General features: G+C 49.3%; 1 protein-coding gene across 1 annotated transcript in view; it reads left to right on the forward strand.

The window, feature by feature from the left end:
* Window positions 1–26,661, forward strand: part of LOC134011882 (potassium channel subfamily T member 1-like) — a 36,788-nt gene extending 10,127 nt beyond the window's left edge. The window contains 28 exon segments of the mRNA XM_062451392.1: window positions 5,547–5,626; window positions 6,761–6,866; window positions 7,062–7,124; window positions 7,225–7,273; window positions 7,729–7,788; window positions 8,113–8,187; window positions 8,489–8,572; window positions 9,071–9,165; window positions 9,532–9,712; window positions 11,402–11,566; window positions 11,696–11,832; window positions 14,215–14,278; window positions 14,534–14,642; window positions 14,848–14,956; window positions 15,274–15,423; window positions 15,694–15,920; window positions 16,819–17,032; window positions 18,085–18,190; window positions 18,367–18,539; window positions 19,066–19,137; window positions 19,320–19,454; window positions 20,064–20,175; window positions 20,391–20,492; window positions 21,202–21,285; window positions 21,408–21,536; window positions 22,357–22,660; window positions 25,328–25,412; window positions 26,299–26,661. Coding sequence (XP_062307376.1) covers window positions 5,547–5,626; window positions 6,761–6,866; window positions 7,062–7,124; window positions 7,225–7,273; window positions 7,729–7,788; window positions 8,113–8,187; window positions 8,489–8,572; window positions 9,071–9,165; window positions 9,532–9,712; window positions 11,402–11,566; window positions 11,696–11,832; window positions 14,215–14,278; window positions 14,534–14,642; window positions 14,848–14,956; window positions 15,274–15,423; window positions 15,694–15,920; window positions 16,819–17,032; window positions 18,085–18,190; window positions 18,367–18,539; window positions 19,066–19,137; window positions 19,320–19,454; window positions 20,064–20,175; window positions 20,391–20,492; window positions 21,202–21,285; window positions 21,408–21,536; window positions 22,357–22,660; window positions 25,328–25,412; window positions 26,299–26,431 — 3,403 coding nt within the window. The 3' untranslated portion in view covers window positions 26,432–26,661.
* The last annotated feature ends 1,311 nt before the right edge of the window (window positions 26,662–27,972 follow it).

A 27,972-nucleotide genomic window follows, 5' to 3' on the forward strand; every position in this document is an offset into this window, starting at 1 on the left:
GATAGGTAGACTTTCGCTATGCCATCAATAATACAGACTCTGAACTCTGCTTTAGACTGCTGCACCAAAGTCAGCCCTAAAGACAGCAGCACTTTTTATTATTTACATCCCATTGACACCCACCCACATACACACACACACAGGCACACACCCCAAACTCTTTGGTCATAACTGTCTCTTAGTTTAGTTCCTGTAATGTTTGCTTCCTGACAGAATGTGTTCTCCTCTGGGGCAGAGGATGATTGCCTGTTGTAGTTCAAATTCAGAGAGGGAGCCTGGTATATGGAGTCATTCCACCCTCACAGCTTGCAAGAACAAGATGGTGCTGCAAATATGATGTCTCACAGAGGGCTGAGTCAGCAGTCGCTGGAACCATGGCAGATTTCTTTGTGAATGTTAGGAGTATAGGCCAGGTCTAGTTACAGTAGAGAAGGTGATGGTTACAGTAGAGGAGGTGATGGTTACAGTACAGGAGATGATGGTTACAGTAGAGGTGATGGTTACAGTACAGGAGGTGGTTACAGTACAGGAGGTGTTTACAGTAGATGAGGTGGTTACAGTAGAGGAGGTGATGGTTACAGTAGAGGTGATGGTTACAGTACAGGAGGTGGTTACAGTAGATGAGGTGGTTACAGTAGGGGAGGTGCTGGACAGTGCTAGCCTGTCTCAATTCGATGCCCGCCCCATCAGTTATCATTTCCTTATTTGATGGCGCTGGTCCGGAAACAATCCAGGCAGTATCTACTGTAGGTTGTAAAAGGTGTTTACTTTCACAGACAGATGGCACTCTATCTAATATAGAGTCCATGACTAACCCTAACCATCAGAGCTAAGTGCTGTTGAGCAGAGAATGGAGCCACAATGCCTTGTAGAGTACTCTAGATATATTACTGCTTCAGAAAAGTTGGTTGAAGTGCTTCAAGCGTCCTCGCCAAACTGGTTATTTATTGTAATAGGTTGGTAGCAGCCCTCGCTCTAGTAAGATTAATCGAAGTGCAGTGAGGATAGGACACAACTTCAATCAAACTCCTGAACTCAATGTTCTCTGCCGTCTGTGGAGGAATATATTTTCTCAGAGAGCATTCTCTTTATTAAGGAGAGATCACAAACGATGAAACTAACTTTGTACCGAAGTGCTCAAATGACTATCATTTATTTATAGCACTCATGCTATCACAGAACATATATGATTTAGCTGCTTAGCTGCTCCTGTTTAATGAACTCTTCTCATGTGTTTCCTGGGGAGGGTTATGTAATGTTTGTCCTTCTTAGCCTGCCTCGGGCGTGGAGCTATCCCAATTAAAAAAGACTTTGATAGTTGAAAGTAGCTAAAAGCTCAAACAACCATCACTCGAGCATTAGTGTGTGTGTGTCTGAGTGTTGGTGTATGTGTGTGTGCGTGTGTGTGTGTGCGTGTCACACACACACACACACACATACACACTCACACACAAGCACACGTACACACACAGACATGTGCACACACACACACACACAGTTGTCAATAGTATGCAAATGATAAAAGGGGTGTGTCTGTGCTGCTCTAAAGGAAATGATGACACAGTCTTAGATGGAAGAACTCAGAAGGGGGGGATTTGTAGTTCTATACCCTGCCTGCATAGAAAACTACAAGTTCCACAAGTCCTTGAAACTACTGCAGAGAATGTTATTCTAATAGGTCTTTGAGGACAAGTGACAGAGTTGTCAGCTAATGTCAATAGCACACCTTTAAATGACGTTCAGAGTAGCCAGTGGCTGTTGTTTGGGGTGTCTTTGCACAGCCCACACCGGCGCACAGACCTGGAGAGGGGTGAGAAGCAGTTTATTCCTGCATTGCATGATTATGAGATTATGTGTGTATGGGGTTTGCCGAGATACTAGCTGCATGCATGCTAAAGGCTAACACTCCAACTCCATCTGCCTGTGGTGCTCCTGCTCATAGCAGCTGAGCTGATTAACAAGAGGGGAGAACCCCTCTCTCGGAGTGTCCTGACGTGTTGTCACGAGTCATCGTCCTGAGACTCAGTAGTTAATTCATGTCCCCCTGTTGTGGACATTGGTTTTTGGTGCGAGTAAACTTGCAACCTTACTGCCCTTGGTATTTCTTTCTTTCGTCCAGTTGAGAGGACATCCTGGGCTTTTTAAGGATGTCACCTAGTGAACGACCTCAGGTATCGCTGTGTATATCTAGTTAGTCAATAAAGTTATTGCTGCATAACTCTGCATAAATAAATAAAGCTGCATAATAGTCGAACAATAATAAGAAAACGATATTGTGACATTCCTTTTCCTAAAAATATGTTTCTTCCAGCTAAACATTCAAATAAATATTATTACTCAAATAAACATTCATGGGTCCTGGGTCTCTGGAGGATATAGGACATCACAGGTCCAGGAGCAGGCACGAAATTCCACCAGATGACATGATGAAGGATCACAGCATACTCATCAGTCACCCACACAAACAGCACCTACGTAAATGTAGAACCATGTGTCTTAAGGAGAGGGCTCTTAGAACGCTGTTCAGATCACCCAGACAGCAATCTTACTCTGCATCCCCTCTGTCTGTTAGACAACGAGACTAAAGATTCATTTGATCCACGTCCACCGTTATCGCCAGAGCTGTCAGGTCCTGTCGTTGTGTTTCCTTCACTGCTTCTTCTCATCTCAGACCGTGTACGTAGTGCTGTTGTCATTCTCATGACCCCTCGTTCATCTCACGATTCATCTCCAACATGACCGTCCTCCGCCACCAGTATCATCCACGTCTCCATGGCCTCCCACCAACATGAAAACGCCGAAGAAGAAAAAACAGCGTCGTAAGCGATGACGGCAGCCAACCTGACACAGCAGGTGTCTTCTCTGGTCTCCTGTGGTCTTCATGGAGAGTAATCCCCCTAATCCCTGTGCCTCTGCACCTGGTCTGGGGCTCTGTGTTGCTCTCCTCTTGTCCCTGTGTCCTTGTGCACCTCCTTCTCTGCCTGTGTCCGTCTGGGGCTGTCTGTAATTTGGCGTCTGTGTGCGTGCGTGTCTCTCTGTCTCTGTCTCTGCTTGTCTTTGTGTGTGTGTGTGTGTGTGTGTGCCAGGTACCAGGAGGAGTACAGCATGGACTCCACCAACGCCCAGTAAGTCCCTGACCGCATTACGTCTGTCAGTAGACGGCCTCACTTCTCCTTCACCACTGCTTTCACACCCAGCCGCGGATCAGAGAGAGAGAGAGAGAGAGAGAGAGAGAGAGAGAGAGAGAGAGAGAGAGAGAGAGAGAGCGAGAGAGCATGAGTTCCAAACAGTTCATATTCATGTCTGCGATGGATATTTATAGACATCTCCACTGCCCTACAATCCATCAGGACACACTTCTGAGGGCCATGCGAGGACTGTAATTTATGCTACTGCTCTTCATATGTCAGAGTGTGGAAGGGAGCGAGTGGGAAATGCTAATAGAAGGAGGGAGGAGAGGAGAAAGCCGTGTTCTGCTTGGGTGCCATGGAAGGAGAGGCGAGAACCCAGAGGTGTTGCTGGGAAGGGGATGTTGTACAGAAGACAGATGGCCTGGGAGAATGCAGAGATTACCAAACCGCTTAACACAGTCTGCTGGGAGAGGAGCTCTCCACACAGCGCCTGCCGCTTCGTGATGTATATCAACATCCATGTGACGTGTAGCAGCCATTGCAATTAGGGTTTGGTATATTACAGACCCATTAACACAGCTACTGTTATGTGTTTCCCATGACCTGAGCATTGGCAGAGAGCCTGGTAGAATGGTAGTTTTAGCCAGTGTCTCCAAGTCTGGGCATGGTTAGGGTTCATACTGCCCACCAGTCTGTCCTGGCCAGGCCAATTAGGTGCTCTGTTTTGCAATATGGGCCAATCCCCCTGGCCCAATTCCCCCTGCAGCAGAACAGGTGGTTGATGTTCATGTGTGTGTCTGTCAAGTGTGCGTGCTTGCGTTTGGGGGTGCGTGTGAGTTTTCATCATTATTCCCTGTTGTCAGCGAATCAAGTATTTATATACAATACATATGTTTGCTGATGAGCGTGTTTTGCGCGTTCTTCAACCTTAGTTTGACTTTGTTAGCCATATACTTGTCGTGGCCTCTCTCTCGCTTTGAACGTTTTTATTCTGTTCCAAACTGAGAGGGCTAGGGTAAGCGTTAGTTTGTTTATTATTATCTTATAGCATGGTAATACCTCATAAAATGTAATCTGATCTTATTGAATTTCAGAAGGAAATGAAACAATGAATCAGGTCTTGTTTGCGCGCGTGCTGACAGCTGTGTCAACTCAGTGTGTCTAATGGTCACGCATGTTCGCCCTCTTCTGTCTGACTACATATAGCATTATATTGTGTTGTCTCTCTCTCTCTCTCGCTCTCTCCCATTGTCTCTCTCCCTCGCTCTCTCTCGCTCTCTCCCATTGTCTCTCTCCCTCGCTCTCTCTCGCTCTCTCCTTCGCTCTTCCGCCCACCCTTTCCATCTCTTTCCTTCTCTATCCTCAGTCTCTGTCCTCCCTTTCTCTCTCTACCCTACCTACCTCCCTATCCCCCTCTTTCTTCCTCTCCCCCTTTCTTTCTCTGTATCTCCACTCCCCTCCCCCTCTCTCCCTCCCCCCCGTCTCTCTCTCTCTTTCACTCTCTTTCTCTTTCTTTCTCTCTCTCTCTCTCTCTCTCTCTCTCTCTCTCTCTCTCTCTCTCTCTCTCTCTCTCTCTCTCTCTCTCTCTCTCTCTCTCTCTATCCCCACCCCCGGCCCTCTCTCAATCTCCATTTCACTCGTATACCCCCGTAGCTCTTTCCCTCTCTCTCATACTCCCTCTCCCTCCCTCCTGTTCCCTAAAGCTCCAGTAATTGTCATCCTGTCTTCTCCTCAAGCTCACCCAGTGTTCATGTTGTCAGAGTCTGCAGGGACCACTAATGTTCTCCACCACGGAGATTAGACCCATTCGAGCTTCATCGGCATCGCAGGCAGCACACCCTTTAGATCTGGGAGAACAGGCGTAAGTGTTCATCATATACAGTAGCTTACGTCTGAGGTCCCTAAACGCTTCACTGATGGAGACAGTGTGGTCATAAATGTCTTTTTTTTAACGCCGGATGCTTTTGAATTATTAATCAATCGGTTTGTTTTCGTAATGATCGCCTCACTGCTTGGCCTACTGTGATTTGTCATGCAGGGACGGACGTCTTAAGTGTCCGTTCGGAGATCTTCTGATCGCCTGAGCCCCTGGTGGATTGCGTTAGTCGCTCTTAGGCGTTCATGCGGTGGTGCTGGGCACAGCCAATTAGGAGTGAGGAACCCCCAAGCCAGTCAGGGTGGTAATGCGTTTAGGATGCAGCACTGCAGTGGTGGCTGCTGGGAGATTTATGGGCTGAGTGGGGAGGCTAGATGTGGAGTTTCTAATGTTTGGAATTGGCAGTGCTGGTTCAGAGCACACTGTGTCTGTATGTTTAAATGTGCCTTTTTGAAGCAAAATCATGAATTGAATTAACATTCATATATTTAAAGGCCTGCTTGTTAACAGGTCATGACGGTTGTGTTTCTCCTCTCCAGGGTCCAGGTGGAGTTCTACGTGAATGAGAACACCTTTAAAGAGAGGCTCAAGCTGTTCTTCATCAAAAACCAAAGGTCCAGTAAGTACTGTGCAGGGGATTTAAATACGTCTTCAGGTGAAAAGGATCGTCGAGGGATTCACCGGCTGCAAAATGAGATTTCTAATAACGCTGGCATGAGCCTTCACCGATAACGCGCATCCAATTTCAGCTGGGGTGATATTTGGTTCTAGAACTCTAGCTCCGTATTACAGGACTCTGGTAGGGAACATATACTGGAGTTCCATTGTTAGAGGAGGGCAATGTCATTTGAAATTGCAGTACAAAGTAGTTAGTTCTAGCCGGAGTGGAATTGCTAGTCTCTCAGAAAAGGACATTGAAACTGTATCTCCTTGTGTGTGTGCGTGATGCACCTTTCGCTCGTGGCGATGCATTTGCCGGGTATCTGACCCATACAATCGCAAAAGAAAATTCTGGAAATGCCAGTTTAGCCCTGCAGTGAAACTGCTGCTGAACCTTTAATTTAGATGTTTTGGACGGTTCAGTCGTTACCCTGGTGAAACACTGCTCTCGGAGGACTTTCCGTGGCAGTGCATTGTGGGAGGTTTGACTGCCGTGACAGCCGTTGTCTATGGTGCTGCTAGTGCCACCTTCTGACCTGAAGACGCAGCTACTGCTCTGACTGTGTGTGTGTGTGTGAGGGCTGAGCAATTGCGTGTGCAGTCCTGGCTTTGAATGAATGCACATTAATGCCCATCAGTCAGTCCACCACAAACTCCCCTGCTGGTCAAAAGGTTGTTTATTAGAACCTCACAAGCCTCCACCAACATACAGTATATCCACTGTTGATTCAGGTACATTCCTTCACCCCCCAAACATAAATCTTTGCTTCAAGGTCGGGTCAGCAATTGGTGCTTGATGTGTGAGAAAGTGACAGAGCGGAGGAGAGGAGAGGTGACAGTCTGGGAGAGAGGCAGAGAGACGTGTTAGCCACAGTCCAGGAGACGCCAGTCAGCCCAGCCCTGGCGAGGGCAGCCGAGGGAAGCACCTGTCAGGAAGGAGGCCGTCTCCCCACGGAGAGCCCCACAGCCTTCTGGGAGATGTAGTTGACAGCCTTAGACTGTGTGGTCCTTTACAAAGCACTTCAGGGCATCGTTCTTGATAGAAGCTTGGGTTCCAGCTCAGCGTGCCCCCCCCCCCCCTTTCCTTCCACAGGCCTGAGGATTCGTATGTTCAACTTCTGCCTGAAGCTGTTGACCTGCGCCCTGTACGCTCTGAGAGTGGCCCTGGATGACCCTGAGGAGGTCGGGCGGTCTGCCTGGTGAGTCCTGCCGCTCACGTCACACATCACACCAGGATGACCGGGTAGTATATGATGGGATAATACCACTTTTCCATACCAGGGTATAATAAGTGTTGGATGGGATGTGTTGATTATATAGTATATTCTTGAACCAGGGTATTTTATCTTGGTTTCATTTCCTAAGTGGCTTCCTCTGTCATTGATGTTGTTCAGCAGTGTCAACTGTTCAACTGTCAACCTAACAAGATCTGTGACCGATTCAACACAAATCAACTGGTAGGTGATCTCAGCCTTCCACTGACCAATCATATGCTGTGTTGAGCTAGCCATGTTGGATCATATGATTTATATTGTCCTTTTTGTCTTGGTTTGAAAGGGAGTTGATATTTTGGGTGAACAGAAAGGTTCCTCTATGGGCGATCCAGGTAAGAGGACTAAATTGAATATCGTATCCACGTTGTGCTCATTCAGAATGTGTGGCACACAGTATGTGATCAAGCATTCGTGTCTAGGAGGTTTGGAGTTGGGAGTTCGAGGATACAGCCTGGCTGTGAACACAGTGCCCTCAAATGACCCGTTTGCTCTCCAATGTGCACCCATCAGAACACATGAATGTCAGAACCTTCCTTCTACTTCTGCTCTCTCATCCCCTCCCTCATCTCTCCTCCCTTTCATCCTCCCTCATCCCTCGCACCTCCTCTCGCTTCTCTCCTCCCTCCTCCCTCCTCCCTCATCTCCTCCATCCTCTCTCCTCCCTCCTCCATCCTCCCTCTACTCTCCTTCCTCTCTCCCCCCTCACTCCTCCCTTCTCTCTTCTCCCCCTCTCTCCTCTCTCATCTCCACTCCTCTCCCCCCTCCTTCCCTCCCCCCCTCCCCCCAGGTGATAGTGGCCTTAATCAGCTTCCTGGAGGCCATGCTCCTGACGTACCTCAGCTACAAGGTGAATGTCTTCGCTGTCTCAGCACAACGCCGGCCAGCTGAAACACATCATTAACCCTCTACAAATGAACAGACCTTTACAATGCAAATGCACTCCAGACTAGATGCCAGCGCTTTATTGATTTGAGCAAGAAGCACTGCATTAGTCGAAGTGCAAGAACCACAAGCTTTGATTAAAAATCTTTTCAGCTCACGCCTCGTCTGAGTTTTAGCACTAATAAATCATTTATGTTTGGCTTTGCTTGGTGATGCAGGTCCTATTACTGTAATTGTTATGTATCGCCAAGATCTCAAACAACAACTCTGATGCTGTTGTTTGTTGCAGGGAAACATTTGGGAGCAGATCTTTCAGATATCCTTCACCCTTGAGATGATCAACACAGTGCCATTCATAATCACGGTAAGCCATCACGCCCCATCTTTCAACTTTACCGTATGGTGTCTTGAATCCACACCTAATTGTGAATTCACCGCACGATGCATGTGGAATAATCAGCTGGAATTGATCTTGCAGCAGGCAGGAGCATTTCCAACTGAGTTTTTGACAGAACTTAATTGAATTCTTACCATTACCCTGGGGTGTCACAGAGCCAGTCAAATAACACATGACTTTGTCCATGGAGAGGGAAGAACCTTTGAAGGCTTTCAGATGTTTTTTGTGCGGACGGCATTTGTTACATAAACGTCTTCTCTCTTTTCAGATCTTCTGGCCTCCGTTGAGGAATATTTTCATCCCAGTGTTTCTTAACTGCTGGTTAGCCAAGTGTGCCCTGGAAAATATGATCGTAAGATCTTCATTTCTTTCTTAATGCATACAATAATCATACCGACAATGAACAAAAAAAAGCATTGACCAGTTTCTGTAATAAGCAGATAGTCAGTATCATATTTATAGATAGTCAGAATAAAAATTGCCAGTATCATTTTAGCAGATCACATTGGTAGCCCCACATTGGTAGCCAGTATAAAATTGGTAGATTGCCAGTATTACATTAGCAGCCAGTATCAGACGACCTGAATCAGATTAGCAGATAGCCAGTATTAGATTAGCTCTTATCGTTTGGAGTTGGAGCCAGGTTTCACTACATACAGGTGTTGTGGTTTTGATAGTGGTTTTGACCTGACATGAATTATATAGTGAGTTAATTGGTAGCTGTCCATCTGGCATGAGGTCATATTTCCTGCCTGACTGTATCACTTTCATGGCCTCTGATAGACTAGAGGACTAAGATTGGAGGCTTGATAACTCTGTTCCCTCTCCCTCCCTCCCTCCCTCCCTCCAGAATGATCTCCACCGAGCCATCCAGAGGACTCACTCAGCCATGTTCAACCAGGTGCTCATCCTCATCTGCACCCTGCTGTGCCTGGTCTTCACCGGGTGAGTGACTCTGATCCACGCTCCCAACCTCATCCCCTCATCCCTGGGTCTCCCCCCTGACCTCATCCCCTCATCCCTGGGTCTCCCCCCTGACCTCATCCCCTCATCCCTGGGTCTCCCCCCTGACCTCATCCCCTCATCCCTGGGTCTCCCCCCTGACCTCATCCCCTCATCCCTGGGTCTCCACCCCGACCTCATCCCTGGTTCTCCTCCCCGAGCTCAACCCCTCGTCCTTACATGACACCCCTCCTCCCTTACCAAGGGGCCTCTCACACCCCTCCATTCGGCGGTTGTGAGTTGCCGGTGCGAAAAAAAAAGAAGCCCCTTTTCCATCTAGAGTGACCGCTTCCTGTCCTCTCTCCCCAGGGCGTGCGGCATTCAGCACCTGGAGAGAGCGGGGAAGAACCTGTCCCTCTTCAACGCGCTCTACTTCTGCATCGTCACCTTCTCCACGGTGGGCTACGGGGACGTCACGCCCCAGATCTGGCCCTCCCAGCTGCTCGTGGTCATCCTCATCTGTGTGGCTCTGGTGGTTCTCCCTCTGCAGGTCAGGGCTGCCCTCCTGGGGTGGTGGTGGGGGGGGGGGGGGGGGTCTGTAGTCCTCCTAGATGGACAGTGTGTATCTCTAGTCCTCCTGGATGGAGGGTGTGTGTCTGCAGTCCTCCTGGATGGAGGGTGTGTGTCTGCAGTCCTCCTGGATGGAGGGTGTGTATCTCTAGTCCTCCTGGATGGAGGGTGTGTGTCTGCAGTGCTCCTGGATGGAGGGTGTGTGTCTGCAGTGCTCCTGGATGGAGGGTGTGTATCTCTAGTCCTCCTGGATGGAGGGTGTGTGTCTGCAGTGCTCCTGGATGGAGGGTGTGTGTCTGCAGTGCTCCTGGATGGAGGGTGTGTGTCTGCAGTGCTCCTGGATGGAGGGTGTGTGTCTGCAGTGCTCCTGGATGGAGGGTGTGTGTCTGCAGTCCTCCTGGATGGAGGGTGTGTGTCTGCAGTGCTCCTGGATGGAGGGTGTGTGTCTGCAGTGCTCCTGGATGGAGGGTGTGTGTCTGCAGTCCTCCTGGATGGAGGGTGTGTGTCTGCAGTCCTCCTGGATGGAGGGTGTGTGTCTGCAGTCCTCCTGGATGGAGGGTGTGTGTCTGCAGTGCTCCTGGATGGAGGGTGTGTATCTCTAGTCCTCCTGGATGGAGGGTGTGTGTCTGCAGTGCTCCTGGATGGAGGGTGTGTGTCTGCAGTCCTCCTGGATGGAGGGTGTGTGTCTGCAGTCCTCCTGGATGGAGGGTGTGTGTCTGCAGTCCTCCTGGATGGAGGGTGTGTGTCTGCAGTCCTCCTGGATGGAGGGTGTGTGTCTGCAGTGCTCCTGGATGGAGGGTGTGTGTCTGCAGTGCTCCTGGATGGAGGGTGTGTGTCTGCAGTCCTCCTGGATGGAGGGGGTGTGTCTGCAGTGCTCCTGGATGGAGGGGGTGTGTCTGCAGTCCTCCTGGATGGAGGGTGTGTGTCTGCAGTGCTCCTGGATGGAGGGTGTGTGTCTGCAGTGCTCCTGGATGGAGGGTGTGTGTCTGCAGTCCTTCTGGATGGAGGGTGTGTGTCTGCAGTCCTCCTGGATGGAGGGGGTGTGTCTGCAGTGCTCCTGGATGGAGGGTGTGTGTCTGCAGTCCTCCTGGATGGAGGGTGTGTGTCTGCAGTGCTCCTGGATGGAGGGTGTGTGTCTGCAGTGCTCCTGGATGGAGGGTGTGTGTCTGCAGTCCTTCTGGATGGAGGGTGTGTGTCTGCAGTCCTCCTGGATGGAGGGGGTGTGTCTGCAGTGCTCCTGGATGGAGGGTGTGTGTCTGCAGTCCTCCTGGATGGAGGGTGTGTGTCTGCAGTCCTCCTGGATGGAGGGTGTGTGTCTGCAGTCCTCCTGGATGGAGGGTGTGTGTCTGCAGCCCTCCTGGATGGAGGGTGTGTGTCTGCAGTGCTCCTGGATGGAAGGTGTGTGTCTGCAGTGCTCCTGGATGGAGGGTGTGTGTCTGCAGTGCTCCTGGATGGAGGGTGTGTGTCTGCAGTCCTCCTGGATGGAGGGTGTGTGTCTGCAGCCCTCCTGGATGGAGGGTGTGTGTCTGCAGTGCTCCTGGATGGAAGGTGTGTGTCTGCAGTGCTCCTGGATGGAGGGTGTGTGTCTGCAGTGCTCCTGGATGGAGGGTGTGTGTCTGCAGTGCTCCTGGAGGGCGTGTGTGTGCTGACAGGAGACGTTGTGCTGCAGTTCGAGGAGCTGGCCTACCTGTGGATGGAGCGCCAGAAGTCTGGCGGAAACTACAGCCGCCACCGCGCCCAGACCGAGAAGCACGTGGTGCTGTGCGTCAGCTCGCTCAAGATCGACCTGCTCATGGACTTCCTCAACGAGTTCTACGCTCACCCCAGACTACAGGTACGCCCGGGGCTGGTTCACCCCAAGTGTCCCCCCCACACACACACACACACACACACTTCCACCCTGGTCTACTGGTCCCTGTACCGGTCCTGGTTCTGAAGCGGTAACGGTAGTTGTGTGCTGCAGGACTACTACGTGGTCATCCTGTGTCCCACCGAGATGGACATCCAGGTCCGCCGGATCCTGCAGATCCCCCTGTGGTCTCAGAGGGTAATCTACCTGCAGGGCTCCGCTCTCAAGGACCAGGACCTGATGAGGGCCAAGTGAGTGACCACTGGATGATGACTGAATGACTGCTGTATAACTGCTGTATGATTACTGGATGAATACCGAGTGATTTCCGAATGATTACTGAATGACTGCTATACAAATGCTGAAGAGCCACTTAATGATTACTGAATGGTTTTTGAATGATTACTGAATGGTTTTTGAATGATTACTGAATGGTTTTTGAATGATTACTGAATGACGGCTGTACAACTACAGAATTAACCACCTCAGTTCCTCTTTGACTCATAGACAGCTTCTCTGGCTCAGGGCTACTGTGCAGTTCTGGCAGCAGCGTGGCTGGGATAGACCAGGACTCACGTCAGGGAGAGGGCAGCCAGGATGTGGGGTCTACTTCTTGGCTGTCCTCTCCAACTCGGTGTAACAAGATTTCCCTGAACACGGTTCATCCTCTTGCATTATAGCCCTGAGCATAGGCGTCAGGGCAAATAAGAGCAGGGCTGATTGAAATCAGTATGGCTCTGGCCCCATCCAGGCCAGACCTGTCAATACTGCTGTCGTAGTACGTTTCTGCTGGTGTCATTGTAGCTGTGGGGTGCTGAATATTTGCTACGGTGACCTCCAGCGGGGAGGGGGGAGCTGGGAAGGACGCCGCTCACTGAAGCCTGCGTGGGCGCTTTCCAGAGCTGTAAACATGATCTCTTCACCCACTACGATGAGAATACATGGATGCACCATAAGACTGCTGAGTGCACAGCGTAGAAACAGAGTGCTCACAGAACAGGATATGACCCCACGAGGTCCTTCCTATGCTGGCTACGAGCCTCTGGCCACACAGGATCCTGGATGCCCCTCTTGTTCTGGATCACTTATCATTTGTTTACAGTTGCACGGCCATGTGAGCTGCAGTGTTGTTGCTCAGCCGTGGTCTCGTACGATGTCCCATCTATAACCCCCTCCTCTCTCTCTCTCTCTCTCTCTCTCTCTCTCTCTCTCTCTCTCTCTCTCTCTCTCTCTCTCTCTCTCTCTCTCTCTCTCTCCCTCTCTCTCTCACACCTTCCTTCTTTGTTACCTACCTGTCTTTCTGTCTTACATGTTTATACTTTCTGTCTTACATGTATCTCTCTAGGTGTAACCCTGGCTGGTCTCTCTCACTCTCTCTCTCTCTGGGTGGGTGTAACCCTGGCTGGTCTCTCTCTCACTCTCTCTCTCTCTCTCTGGGTGTAACCATGGCTGTGGTCTGTCTCTTTCTCTCTCGCTCTCTCTCTGTGTCCAACCCTAGCTGTTGTCTCTCTCTGGGTCTAACCCTGGCTGTTGTCTCTCTCTGTGTCTAACATTGGCTATTGTCTCTCTCAATCTGGGTCTCACCCTAGCTATGTTTTCTCTCAATCTGGGTATAACCCTGGCTGTGGTCTCTCTCTGGGTCTCACCCTAGCTGTTGTCTCTCTCTGGGTCTCACCCTAGCTGTTGTCTCTCTCTGGGTCTCACCCTAACTGTTGTCTCTCTCTGGGTCTAACCCTAACTGTTGTCTCTCTCTGGGTCTCACCCTAGCTGTTGTCTCTCTCTGGGTCTCACCCTAGCTGTTGTCTCTCTCTGGGTCTCACCCTAACTGTTGTCTCTCTCTGGGTCTCACCCTAGCTGTTGTCTCTCTCTGGGTCTCACCCTAGCTGTTGTCTCTCTCTGGGTCTAACCCTAACTGTTGTCTCTCTCTGGGTCTCACCCTAACTGTTGTCTCTCTCTGGGTCTCACCCTAACTGTTGTCTCTCTCTGGGTCTCACCCTAGCTGTTGTCTCTCTCTGGGTCTCACCCTAGCTGTTGTCTCTCTCTGGGTCTCACCCTAACTGTTGTCTCTCTCTGGGTCTCACCCTAACTGTTGTCTCTCTCTGGGTCTCACCCTAACTGTTGTCTCTCTCTGGGTCTAACCCTAACTGTTGTCTCTCTCTGGGTCTCACCCTAGCTGTTGTCTCTCTCTGGGTCTCACCCTAGCTGTGGTCTCTCTCTGGGTCTAACCCTAACTGTTGTCTCTCTCTGGGTCTCACCCTAACTGTTGTCTCTCTCTGGGTCTCACCCTAACTGTTGTCTCTCTCTGGGTCTAACCCTAACTGTTGTCTCTCTCTGGGTCTCACCCTAACTGTTGTCTCTCTCTGGGTCTCACCCTAACTGTTGTCTCTCTCTGGGTCTCACCCTAGCTGTTGTCTCTCTCTGGGTCTCACCCTAGCTGTGGTCTCTCTCTGGGTCTCACCCTAACTGTTGTCTCTCTCTGGGTCTCACCCTAGCTGTGGTCTCTCTCTGGGTCTAACCCTAACTGTTGTCTCTCTCTGGGTCTCACCCTAGCTGTTGTCTCTCTCTGGGTCTCACCCTAGCTGTGGTCTCTCTCTGGGTCTCACCCTAGCTATTGTCTCTGTAACCCTGTGAAGGATGGACGATGCGGAGGCTTGCTTCATCCTGAGCAGCAGGAACGAGGCGGACCGCACGGCTGCAGTAGGTCTCCATCCACCATACGAACCAGTGAATCCCCTGAATCTCTCACAAACCTAGCACTTCAAATTGACTCTCATTCGTATTATGATGGGGATTTAAGCCATTATGATCTAAATATGATGATAGATATTTGTTTTAACATACTGTCTCTCCCTGTCAGTGCTGATGGCATTGTCAGTATGTTATGTAGGTACAGGTGATAGTGTATTGTTGTTGATAAGACTGAGTGGGCTGAGAGCTTGTGTTGTGCCTTAGGACCACCAGACCATCCTTAGAGCCTGGGCTGTGAAGGACTTCGCCCCCAACTGTCCCCTCTATGTCCAGATACTTAAACCTGAAAACAAGTTCCACGTCAAGTTCGCCGGTAAGGTTTCTCTCTTGTTCTCTACCTCACCCGCTCAACTTCTTACTGTTTCTCATGTACTTCTTTTGGACTTCATCTCGTCCTCTCATTTTAACGATGTCTTCTGGTTGGTTTATGTTAGATCATGTGGTTTCAACCCTGTGTTCTGGTTGGTTTATGTTAGATCGTGTGGTTTCAACCCTGTGTTCTGGTTGGTTTCTGTCAGATCATGTGGTGTGTGAGGAGGAGTTCAAGTATGCCATGTTGGCCCTCAACTGTGTGTGTCCGGCCACCTCCACCCTGGTCACCCTGCTCGTTCATACCTCCAGAGGACAGTGAGTACACCAGCTAGCCAGCTACGGCTCCCCCAGTCACAGGCACTGGCCTAGGTGACATCACCCTCTCTGCTGGTTGACTTGTTGTAAATCCAGCTCTGGATATTTCTAGAGATGGAGGAAGCTGTTGGGAAAAATCCAGTGCTGGTTTGGGTTAGGGACAGTTGGATGAGATCCACCTCAAGTTTATGGTCCCAGTTCCACAAGCTCAGACACACATTGCTCTCCATCGCCTAAGAGGAACTGTCTCCATGTCCGGAGATCAGAGTGACTGTCTCCGTGGTGACTGTCTCCGTGGTGACTGTCTCCGTGTGCAGGGAGGGCCAGATGTCCCCAGAGCAGTGGCAGAGGACCTACGGACGTTGCTCGGGCAACGAGGTCTACCACATCCGCCTGGCTGACAGCAAGTTCTTCGGGGAGTACGACGGGAAGAGCTTCACCTACGCCTCCTTCCACGCTCACAAGAAGTGAGTAGAGCTGTGACTCCCTCAGGGAGAGGATGCTAGTTTAGCTGCAGGTTGTAGCTACGTCTAGCTAGAAGTTCTGCTAGGCCCAAGTTCTAGCCAGGTCAAGACAACTGAGCTGGCCAAACAGTCTAGTCTAGTTGAACTAGACTGATATTTTGTAGTTTGACATCAGGAGGCTCTGAGAGTCCTGCACGGATGATTACTCAAACGGAGATGGCTTGGGTCATCAGCAACTCGAATGAAGCTGCCCTTCCCCTCGCCTCCCCTCAGGTACGGCGTGTGTCTGATTGGCGTCAAGCGGGAGGACAACAAGAGCATCCTGCTGAACCCGGGCCCCCGCCACATCATGGCGGCCCCGGACACCTGCTACTACATCAACATCACCAAGGAGGAGAACTCCAGCTTCATCTTCAAGGAGGAGGAGAAGCAGGGCCTGCCGTCGGCCGGCCTGTACGACGCCCCCTCCCTGCCCGTGCACAGCATCATCGCCAGCATGGGTGAGGGAGGGGGCCGGCGGAGGGGGGGATGGAGGGGGCCGGCGGAGGGGGGGAGGGAGGGGGGAGTTGGGGGGAGGGAGGAATAGAAAGGGGTCGATTAGGGAGCGAGACAGTCATGGAGGACGTTATTGAGGGAGGAGGGAGGAGGGAGGTCCCTCGTCGACTGCGAGGCTGTTGGGTGTCTTGGTGTTAGGGTGCCGTGTGCTTGGCTCATGCATGAGCCTCTTAAACACGATGTGCTTCTTTTACTTTCATGGCTGACCTGGTTGTGTGTTTGTGTTTTCTTTGACGTGTTAAAGTCGATCAGACCACCTCTTATGGTAAGTGTGAGCATGTTGCAACCACAGTACTGTAGACTTGTGTGGACCACTGTTAGTAGGTTGGCATAATCTGATCCAGTTATTGCTGGAAGTAAATATTTTCATTGTAGACTAATCACAGACTCATTATTGTAGCTATTTGGTGAAGTGCATTTTTACTTTGCTAAATGCACTTCATATATATTCCTGCACAAATACAGCACAACATCATGTACATGATAATACATGAATACACAGACCTGTACAATGTATGCACAGTGTCTGTGTGGTTTGCATGTATTGCCAAAGTTTTCCAGCACAATGCCTTTACCTGAGGGTCATGCAGTTCAGTTCTAATTCCCTGAGGCCTGCTACAGTATGTCAGACAGACTCATAGAACAATGACACGTATGAGCAGCATGGCCTTCCTAGGAAACGTGCATTTGATGACGTTTGTAATAGCTAACATAACAGAAGTCCTGTAGGCGCATCTTGGCAACCTTCCGACAACCATCTGACAACATTGTAGCAACCATCTAACAACCATCTGACGACGTTCCCAAGCCCATGCCTAACCTTGTCACCTTGTCGTGTGACAGGTACGGTGGCCATGGACCTCCAGCACCCAGAGCCCGAGGAGGACAGCAGCAAGCTGGCTCCGCCCACGGAGAACGGCGGCGGGAGCCGGCGGCCGAGCATCGCCCCCGTCCTGGAGATCGCAGACTCCGCCGCCATCCTGCCCTGCGACCTGCTCAGCGACCAATCAGAGGACGAGGCCAACCAATCGGACGAGGAGGGCTCGGTGGGGTCAGAGTGAGTATCCAATCGCGGAATAGGAGGGAGCAGGAGTAGCATTGTGGGTTTTTGTTTGCGACGGTGAAACTCTGACCACTGTCACTAACGACTTCATCTCGGACCTAGACCGTGAAAGCGTATCGTTCGAACACATTCACCTCCATCTCTATGACACAAGCGTTTCAGACGAGAACAGCTTTATGTAATAACGTAGCCTCGCGGCTAATGGTTGAAAACGTTGACAGCGATAGCTAACGATTTCCCATAAATGTCAACTCTGCGACACCTTGTCTTCACACTCCATGAGCACAGGGAATTGCCTGCGATTGTAGGTGTGACCTCTGTCTCGGAGGGCGCGATGGGGAGCGATGAACTGAGTGTTGTTAAGTAATCACTGTGTCACGACGAGTTGAGGGAAATGATGTTCTAGTGATGAAAGTGGATAAACGAGGGACACGTGGAAGGTCTGTTTCAAGGGGGTGACCAGTCATGATGGTCCCCGCTGCCCCTAAATCACCTCAGGACGTTTATCTTGGGTCCTGCGTGACTATGTCCAGCTGTCTCGCTTGCTTCTCTGTTACTCTCCTGTCGCCTTTGTTTGTCTGTCCTCGCATGCCCGACATTGAGCCCCAGACCATTGTTATATAAACCCATGCTTGGTCTTTCTTCACACACATACACTCAAACGCACACACTGAAACACCCACTGAAACACTTCAGTGCTTCAGTGGATGGAGATTCGTTCAGGTTGTGTGTGTGTGTGTGTGTTTGCTTCCGAAACTGTCACCCTCCCATTCAGCCAGTGCATGCCTGCTCTGCCAACATTCTCTCAGTCTTGCTCAGGTCCGTCCCTCCGGCCCCCACCCTCCATTAGGCCCCTCTCCCCAAGGGTGTGTGCTCAGTTTCACCACCCTGCACAAAATCCACCTCGGAAATCCCAGATTCCACCCGAGGTCCCACACTGCCCCCGTGTGGGGCTTTGATGTAAATACAGCCTTGCACCTTCTCCAAACGAGACTTCACGCTCGCGTCCGCATTGTGATGTGTTGTTCCCGTGTGTCTCGCTCCAGCTTCGTCAAAGGCTACCCACCCAACTCCCCGTACATCGGAAGCTCCCCCACCCTGTGCCACCTTCTCCCCCAGAAGGCTCCCTTCTGCTGTCTCCGTCTGGACAAGGTGAGCTGGACGCCTGGACCGAACAAACCCCAACCCCCAACAGCTCCCAAACCCAAACGTATTCACGGTCTCCTAAACAGTGGACAGGTTTCTCAGCATTTACATTTGAGAGTAAACACAGTAACGGCAAGGATTCTCATGGGGGCTCACTGACGGGTAACTGTGTTTGCACTCAGGGCTGCAAGCACAACAGCTTTGAGGACGCCAAGGCCTACGGCTTCAAGAACAAGCTGATCATCGTGTCCGCCGAGACGGCCGGGAACGGCCTGTACAACTTCATCGTGCCCCTGAGGGCCTACTACCGCCCCAGGAAGGAGCTGAACCCCCTCGTGCTGCTGTTGGACTACCCGTAAGACCCGTCCTGTCCCGTCCTGTCCTGTCTGGATGGATGTCTGGTATGGATGATAATATGGGTGTTTCTGTCGGTCTGGATGAAAGCCTGGATCCAATATCAGTTATGGTTATGTTGATCTGATTATGTCGTGTGGAAGATCCATAATGGGTCTAATGTCATGCAATAATGGATTGAGATTTGTACATAATCTGGATATATAGGTAGATCTATGTAGATAAAGATAGATTGGATTGACAGTTTATGTGATTGTGTGTGCAAATAACATTACATGATAACTTTGTCATTATAGAGCACATGGGTTGTAATTGCTGGCAGATATTTGGTCAAAAGGTTTCAAATTCTGAAGACCTCTTCATCTTGGAACTAGACCATAAAAACGTAACATTGGAAGACATACCTCCATGTCTGTGACACAAGCATGAAGATTTTCCAGATGAGAACAGCTTTATGTGATAATGTACGTAGCCTAATTGCTAATGTTTCACAGTAATTAGCAGCCCCTGCTTCCTGTTTCTCCCAGGCCAGACAACCATTTCCTGGAGGCCATCTGCTGCTTCCCCATGGTCTACTTCATGGCTGGAACCATCGATAAGTAGGTTTATTCGTTTTGAGGCCATTCCATCTATAAATAGCCGTTATATAATATCTCAACCTCGGCACTCGAATCCATTACATCTGCACTGAATTGCAGACAGAAGTGTCTATTGTCGGATCATACTATGTGCAGGCGTGCGTGTGTGTTTACGCCTGTGTGTGTTTGGCGCGTGTGCGTAGCCTGGACAACCTGCTGCAGTGTGGCATCATCTACGCTGACAACCTGGTGGTGGTGGACAAGGAGAGCACGATGAGCGCTGAGGAGGACTACATGGCCGACGCCAAGACCATCGTCAACGTTCAGACCATGTTCAGGTGCCTCGGGGAATCCGCCGCCCTCGTGTCCTCTCTCCCCTGGAGAGCTCAGCCTCCCTTTACTTAACAGAGCAGCTTGATATTCACTAAACGGACTCAAGAATTCAACAGAGGACGGCCTCGGGAAGCACGCGTCGTAAACAGCCGCCGTCTTTTTCCGTAATCAAGTAGGCTGGAATGAAAGCTATGCATCATGGGTACGAGGGTTGCCAGCGAGCCCGAAGCGTTCAATCTGTCTGCTGTTCTCTCTCTCTCTCTCTCTCTCTCTCTCTCTCTCTCTCTCTCTCTCTCTCTCTCTCTCTCTCTCTCTCTCTCTCTCTCTCTCTCTCTCTCTCCTTCCCTTCATCCATTCTCTTTCTTTCATTTCTCATTATCTTTCTCCCTCTCTTTCTCTCATTCTCTCTCTCTCCCCCTCCCTTTCTTTTCGCTTCGGTCGCGTTCTCGCTCACTCTCAAACTCCCTCGCTTCCCTCCCTACCTCTCTCTCTCTCTCTCTCACTCTCTCACTCACACACACACACACACACACACTCTCCCTCTTTATCTCCCTCTTGTTCTCTTTCTCACTCCTTCTCTCTCTCTCTCCGCCCCTCCATCTCTGTGTCCACAGATTGTTCCCCAGTCTCAGCATCATCACAGAGCTGACCCATCCCTCGAACATGAGGTTCATGCAGTTCAGAGCCAAAGACTGCTACTCCCTGGCTCTGTCCAAGCTGGAGAAGGTGAGGAGCTCCCCAGGGTCCTGCAGCCCTCCATGTTCCCTTCTCTGAGTGTCTGAGGCTGGGAGACAGGGTGACCAGAGTTTGTGGGGTTTAATCTCTCTCGCTCTCTCTTTACCTGTCTCCCTTTTTCTCTATCCATCTATCGGTCCCTTTCTCTATGACTCTCTCTGTCTCTCTTTCTCTGTACCCCTCTTTCTCTCTCTCTCTTTCTGCAGATAGAGCGTGATAAGGGTTCCAACCTGGCATTTATGTTTCGTCTGCCGTTTGCTGCAGGCCGGGTGTTCAGTATCAGTATGCTGGACACTCTGCTCTACCAGGTATGTGTTGTTAGATACTTTGCTCTACCAGGTGTTCAGTATAGGTACTCTGCTCTACCAGGTGTTCAGTATAGGTACTCTGCTCTACCAGGTGTTCAGTATAGCTACTCTGCTCTACCAGGTGTTCAGTATAGGTACTCTGCTCTACCAGGTGTTCAGTATAGGTACTCTGCTCTACCAGGTGTTCAGTATAGGTACTCTGCTCTACCAGGTGTTCAGTATAGGTACTCTGCTCTACCAGGTGTTCAGTATAGGTACTCTGCTCTACCAGGTGTTCAGTATAGGTACTCTGCTCTACCAGGTGTTCAATATAGGTACTCTGCTCTACCAGGTGTTCAGTATAGGTACTCTGCTCTACCAGGTGTTCAGTATAGGTACTCTGCTCTACCAGGTGTTCAGTATAGGTACTCTGCTCTACCAGGTGTTCAGTATAGATACTCTACTCTACCAGGTGTACTCTGCTCTACCAGGTGTTCAGTATAGATACACTGCTCTACCAGGTATGTGTTCAGTATAGATACTCTGCTCTACCAGGTGTTCAGTATAGGTACTCTGCTCTACCAGGTGTTCAGTATAGATACTCTGCTCTACCAGGTGTTCGGTATAGATACTCCGCTCTACCAGGTGTTCAGGATAGATACTTTGTACTACCAGGTGACACACCTCTATAAAAAGGTTTCATGTTGATTTATGTTTATTGTTTTGACAGTCTTTTGTGAAGGACTATATGATTGCTATAGCCAGACTACTACTGGGGCTGGACACCACACCTGGATCTGGATACCTGTGTGCAGTGAGTCAAGCTTCAGCTAGCTGGCTACCATACAGTACCCAGCATGTATGCTGGTTTAGTGTGTGAGTGGATGAAGGGACAGTTGTGGGTGTTGGTGTAGCGAGCTCCTGTTCCTTCCTCAGGTGAAGGTGACAGAGGAGGACCTGTGGATCCGGACGTACGGCAGACTGTTCCAGAAGCTGTGCTCCTCCAGTGCTGAGATTCCTATAGGCATTTACCGCACTGAGTCCCACATGTTCTCGTCCTCTGAGGTGAGACTGTTCCTCCAACCTTCCTTCCTTCCCTCTTCCCTTCCTTCCTTCCTTCCTTCCTACCTCCTTCATTCCCTCCTCCCTTCTGTCCTTCCTTCCTCCTTCCTTCCATCATCTCCTCCGCTACTTAAAATCGTCCTCCCCTACTATTATTCTCTCTCCTCTCCCAACCACAACATTCCTTACTTGTTGCTTCTCTGGCGTTACTCATATAGTGTTGTCATGGTTATACCAGGATTCATGTCATCATCATGCTGGATCTAGTGACATAATAAATGTCAGAATCACACATCTGCCACCTCCCCTCTTGGTCATTTGAGTGATGACACCACAGGCTTATTTACTGCTTATACCATTGCGCTTCTTGACCATGTGAAGTAAATGGTGTATTTACTATTCTCAAAACTGGTCAGTGCTGTTTGGAATGTTAACGCTTGTTTTGTTTGCCCTCCATCCTTTATTGTGCTTCTGTGTGTGTTTGGTCTGTCTGTCTGTCTGTCTGTCTGTCTACCTATCTGTCTGGCTTCCTGTCTGTCTGGCTTCCTGTCTGTGTGGCTTCCTGTCTGTCCTTCTCAGTTCAAGGATAGTTACCCACAGGTAAGATGGCACCCTCGTACATCATTAGTACCTGTCATTCACCCAAGGTTTGCCTCACAAAGATAAAGCTGCAGTTTTTTTTCTTTGAAGCTTCAAAGCCTCTGGTTTGAGTCATGAATTCCTTCTTGATGTGATCTGGTGTGAATGGATTCCTGGTCCTGTTTTGGTGACACACACACAAACACACCTTGTTATGAACCCTTCTCCCCCCATCTGCCCCTAGTCTCAGGTGTCCATCAACATCGAAGACGGCGACGAGCGCAGGGGCCCCGACCGCCAGGGGTCCTGGAAGGAGAGGCCCCGCCACAGGAGCTCCTCGGCCAGCGACCAGTCGGAGCACCCGCTCCTCCGGAAGAAGAGCCTGCAGTGGGCTCGCCGCCTGAGCCGCAAGAGCGCCAAGCCCCCCAGCCGGACCGAGCGCATCTCCCAGCAGCGGCTCAACCTCTACCGGCGCTCGGAGCGCCAGGAGCTGTCGGAGCTGGTGAAGAACCGCATGAAGCACCTGGGTCTGCCCACCGTGGGATATGGTGAGGGCTCCCAGACAGGCTGGGGGGGGGGGGGGTGTAGTGGGTTCATGAGTGTGGGGTGTTTGTGGCGTGTCTTTGTATCGACAGAATGAACCGTGGATATGCATTTTCATCTTTTTTTCGTGGGGTCACGTTAATCGGGGGGGTTAAAATGGAGTGTTTGTGGTGTTCATCGCTGAAACTATTATAATACTATGGAATAGTATTATTAGAACATTTGCTTTGTTGATTTGAACATTTGAGCATACGACTCTTGTTTTGACAGGGATTCATCCGTTCAAATAGAGTTGTAGTTTCTGGATTTGCCTCATAACATCTCACACCTTAACTGTAATCTCATTGCCTACTGTCTCATGTGAACATCCCCATTCTACCAAAATAAAACACCAAACCTTTCTGATGTGCATAACCAAGTCACTACAATGCATGGCATGAACCACATAGCCCTGGAAAGTTTGCTTTGAAAGCAGACTGCATGTAGCATTATCAGACTGCATGTAGAATCAGTGTAGCACTTTCCACCTGCATCTTTCAGTTGTTACCCAGCATTACACCCCTTGCTTTCGCTTTTGATCCGAAAATAGTTCAAAGATAATGGCTTTGATTCTCACGCAATAAATCAGTTTTGTTATCTGACTGGAACTGCACGAGCTTAAGAAATGCTTCTGCACTTCTTGCCTGACCCTTTCTTTCTCGCTCTCTTTCTCTCTTTCGTTCTCTTTGTTTCTTTCTCTCCTTCTTTTTCTTTCTGTCTTTATTTCTTTCTCTCTCTCTCTCTCTCTCTATCCTGTAGAGGATGTTGCTAATCTAACAGCGAGTGATGTCATGAATCGAGTAAATCTAGGATATTTACAAGGTAACTCTTACTACTACTACAGCGTGCGACACATTTACTAAGTGGTGTCTCTGTTTGACACGGTGGCGTGAAGTCTGTTTGGATGTCATCTATGTCAGAATATTGTTACCTCTTGCGAACGATGTTTTGGGGGAGGATTTGGCAGGGAAAGGGGGTGGTTGCAGGTTATTATGAAACCATTTTATGGATAATTTACAGATATTTTATGTTATTGATCATTTACAGATATTTCCATTTAACCTATCTGTTTTGTTTATTTACAAAGATGGAGCCAAAGTGTCATTGAATGTAACCCTTAGTGTAGCCTGTGGAGGTTTAACCGTGCTGACTTGCTTAGAGTTGCAGGGCATTACAGAGAGTAGAGAGGAGACCAGGCCGTCAGGTTAGCTGGTGACACGACCATCCCTCACTACTGCATGACTGTGTTCTGGCTGAACGGCAAACCAGCAGCCTCTCGCTCTTTCTGTCTGTCTCTCTTTCTATATATTTATATATAATATATACACGTGTCTTTCTGCCTCTCGCGCTGTCCAGATACATTTCTCTCTCTCTGTTTCTCTGCATTGTGTTGACTGGCGTTGGCGCTCCCTGATGATGTCAGCGGAGTGTTTTGCTGCTGCAGGGTGTTGGATTATTTTGCAGGGTGCTGGGGGGGGGGGCAGAGTGGAGCAGAAACAATACGTGTGTGTTCACAAGGTTATGATTACCCATGTTATCCATGGTTGGAGGGTCATCGTGCCATTATTTATATGTAGGCATACACAGTACAGTGAAGTGTGTACATAAGTGATTTATACATTTTATACAGTCAAGTAACATATAGTATACATTCAATACAGTATAATAGTTGGACACATACTCATTCAAGGCAACACAAAAAAAAAGAATAAACATCTACAATGTAAAACATTTTCCAAATATAGAAACCCCTGGGGTGAGTAGATGTGTCCACAGTTTTATCTGGTACACTGGTATATCAGCTCAGAACTAGAGCCCTTCCACACTTAAGAAATTGCTAACCCTAACTCTTAAGAAAACCAATGGGTGACCCTTACACTACCAAGGGATAACCCAAACCTTTACACTAACAAGAGATAACCCAAACCTTTACGCTACCAAGGGATAACCCTAACCCTTACACTACCATCAGGGTTTTGCTTCACTCTGGTGTGGTTTGGCCCTGTGCGTGGGGCGTCTGCCCGAGCATGCCCTCTCTCTGTCTGTGGGTGTGGTCAACTCCTGAGTGGCGGGGGCTGCGACTGTGTTGGCATGGCAACCTGGCTCCTGGTGACGTCGTTTCCTGTCGCCGGCGATCTGGGCGTTCCTGTTCGACCCTGGAATGTGCCAGAAGCGACCGTGCGGACTCGGGTCTGCATGTGGGTTTGGAGTGTGGGCGCATGGTTGCGTGTGTGGCAGCATGGGCCTACCTCTGAACAAGCCTCGCCCTGGTAGTAACAGTTAGACTTTTTCTCTCTTTCAACCGGCCTGCCATTTTAAGTGGTGCAATCAGGTGGGTTTCTGGAGAACCCCACCCCCACACACACACACACACACACACCACCCTTCCAGTCAAAGCAACTTGGGGACAACAACAAAATATTTGATTTCATAACGTACTTGAAGAGACAAGAGGACATGTGACAGTAACAGTATGTAAATGAGTTATTTTTCCAAACAGTCTTTGAGCTGCAGGAAAGGAAGCCACTGTAAATCACATCCTTCCAGTTGTCTAATGGTACATTTGAGGCTTAATGGAGTGTGTCATCGCTGCAGAGATGCTGTGAAGGTCCCCTCTCTCCCCTCTGTTCCAGATGAGATGAACGATCATCAGAACACTCTGTCCTACGTGCTGATCAACCCTCCGCCCGACACCATGCTGGAGCTCAACGATGTAGTGTACGTGCCAGTGATACAGGACCTCCCTACCAGACCTGTTAGGATGGGATATAGGATCACCTACCAGACCTGTTAGGATGTGATACAGGACCTCCCTACCAGACCTGTTAGGATGGGATATAGGATCACCTACCAGACCTGTTAGGATGTGATATAGGATCACCTACCAGACCTGTTAGGATGTGATACAGGACCTCCCTACCAGACCTGTTAGTATGGGATATAGGATCACCTACCAGACCTGTTAGGATGTGATACAGGACCTCCCTACCAGACCTGTTAGGATGGGATATAGGATCACCTACCAGACCTGTTAGGATGTGATATAGGATCACCTACCAGACCTGTTAGGATGTGATATAGAATCACCTACCAGACCTGTTAGGATGTGATATAGGATTACCTACCAGACCTGTTAGGATGGGATATAGGATCACCTACCAAACCTGTTAGGATGGGATATAGGATCACCTACCAGATCTATTATAGGATGTGATATTGGATCACCTACCAGACCTGTTAGGATGTGATATAGGATCACCTACCAGACCTGTTAGGATGTGATATAGGATCACCTACCAGACCTGTTAGGATATGATATAGGATCACCTACCAGACCTGTTAGGATGTGATATAGGATCACCTACCAGACCTGTTAGGATGTGATATAGGATCGCCCTACCGGACAGTTATAGGATAGGATACAAGATCACCTACTGGACAGTTATAGGATAGGATACAGGATCACCTACCAACCCTGCCATTGGATGTGATATAGGATCACCTACCCGACAGTTATAGTTATAAACTGTATGATGTAGGATGACCTACCAGACCTTAGTAATGGGATATACATGAAGAGCCTTGCTCTCTCTTCCTCCTCCAGGTACATCATCCGGTCTGACCCATTGGCTCATGTGCCAGATGAGCCCAGCAGCCCGGCGCCTGCCGGCCAGTCCAGCAGCAGCAGGAGCAAGCATGAGTTTGGCACCGAGAGCAGAGACGAGACCCACCTCTAAGACCTCACCATGTCATTAGACGGAGGGGGGGGGGGGGGGGGGGGGGGGCACCTCTCCCTCCATCCCCCACTCCCTCCATTGCCCTCCCCAGCTCCTCTCCCTACACCCCCCTACCCCAGAGGATGTTTAACTGAGCTGCTATTGTAAGGAGGCTGCCGGAAAGGGCCTCTAATCCTTAACCCTCTAACTCCTTCACCAAAACCCTCTAACCCTTAACCCTCTAACTCCTTCACCAAAACCCTCTAACCCTTAACCCTCTAACTCCTTCACCAAAACCCTCTAACCCTTAACCCTCTAACTCCTTCACCAAAACCCTCTAACCCTTAACCCTCTAACTCCTTCACCAAAACCCTCTAACCCTTAACCCTCTAACTCCTTCACCAAAACCCTCTAACCCTTAACCCTCTAACTCCTTCACCAAAACCCTCTAACCCTTAACCCTCTAACTCCTTCACCAAAACCCTCTAACCCTTAACCCTCTAACTCCTTCACCAAAACCCTCTAACCCTTAACCCTCAAACTCCCAACCTGAGCAAGACCCTGCTTCCCTCATAATGTTGATCAACTTTTTGCTATGAGCACAAACTGTTCATCCTTAAAAATGTCGACGACTTCAAGGGTCATTAAATTAACGTTCACGGTTGTGGGCATTCACAACAAAGCTTCATCTGTGAGACTGTAAATCAAGAGTAAATAGTAAATAGAGATTATCGAGAGAAAATGTATCATACTGTGGAGTTAAACCACAAATGTTTTGCACGCTGTTCTTTTGATATCTTTGACTAAACTTTTCTCATGGCCAACACATCACTCATTTCATTACATAATCAGTGGGAAGGTACATGACTATTGTACCATAACTGTTCAGTTCCATAAATATTGAGTTTAAAGTATGTTATTATGATCACATTTTCTGTTAGTGTAAGAGATTCCCCTATCTTTACAAAAATGTTGACGATATTATTATGGTGTTTCAATGTTGAGTTAAGATATGTTTGTAATATCATTATTAGAATATTGTTTGCTTACTAACATGTATGACGTCATCACTGTAAATATTCACTTGCACAGTGTTGGCATTGTTTTGCTATATGTATTGATGAAACAGGACTTGAACTACTTTTGCACTAAACTCTGTGGGCTTTTCTAGAGCATTATAGCATGACCCTTTAATTGTGAACTATACAATAAAGACAGATAGTATTGCTCAAGACACAATAGCAACAGCCACAGCTTGGATCCGGGATGGCCCAGACACAAGTCACCTGGGTTACATGGAATCCTAGTTGTAAGTTAAACGATGTGCCATTGTAAACCGAATTGTGTTTTGTATTGTATGTGCCATTTGTTTGTGTAAAGGGCGATGTAGTGGAGACCACGTCTCCCTGGATGATCTGCTGAAGTACAGAACTGTGTGCAACTGTTCCACAACGAGCCAAGCCCTTCGGAGGGGCAGTTTACACCAGATGAAGACTGGCACCTACGGAAGCTTTGGATTGGTGTACAGGGTCTTCAACCCACAGGGCATTTAGGAAGCAGCA

Source organism: Osmerus eperlanus, chromosome 25 (assembly GCF_963692335.1).
Source record: "Osmerus eperlanus chromosome 25, fOsmEpe2.1, whole genome shotgun sequence".
NCBI classification, from domain to species: Eukaryota; Metazoa; Chordata; class Actinopteri; order Osmeriformes; family Osmeridae; genus Osmerus; species Osmerus eperlanus.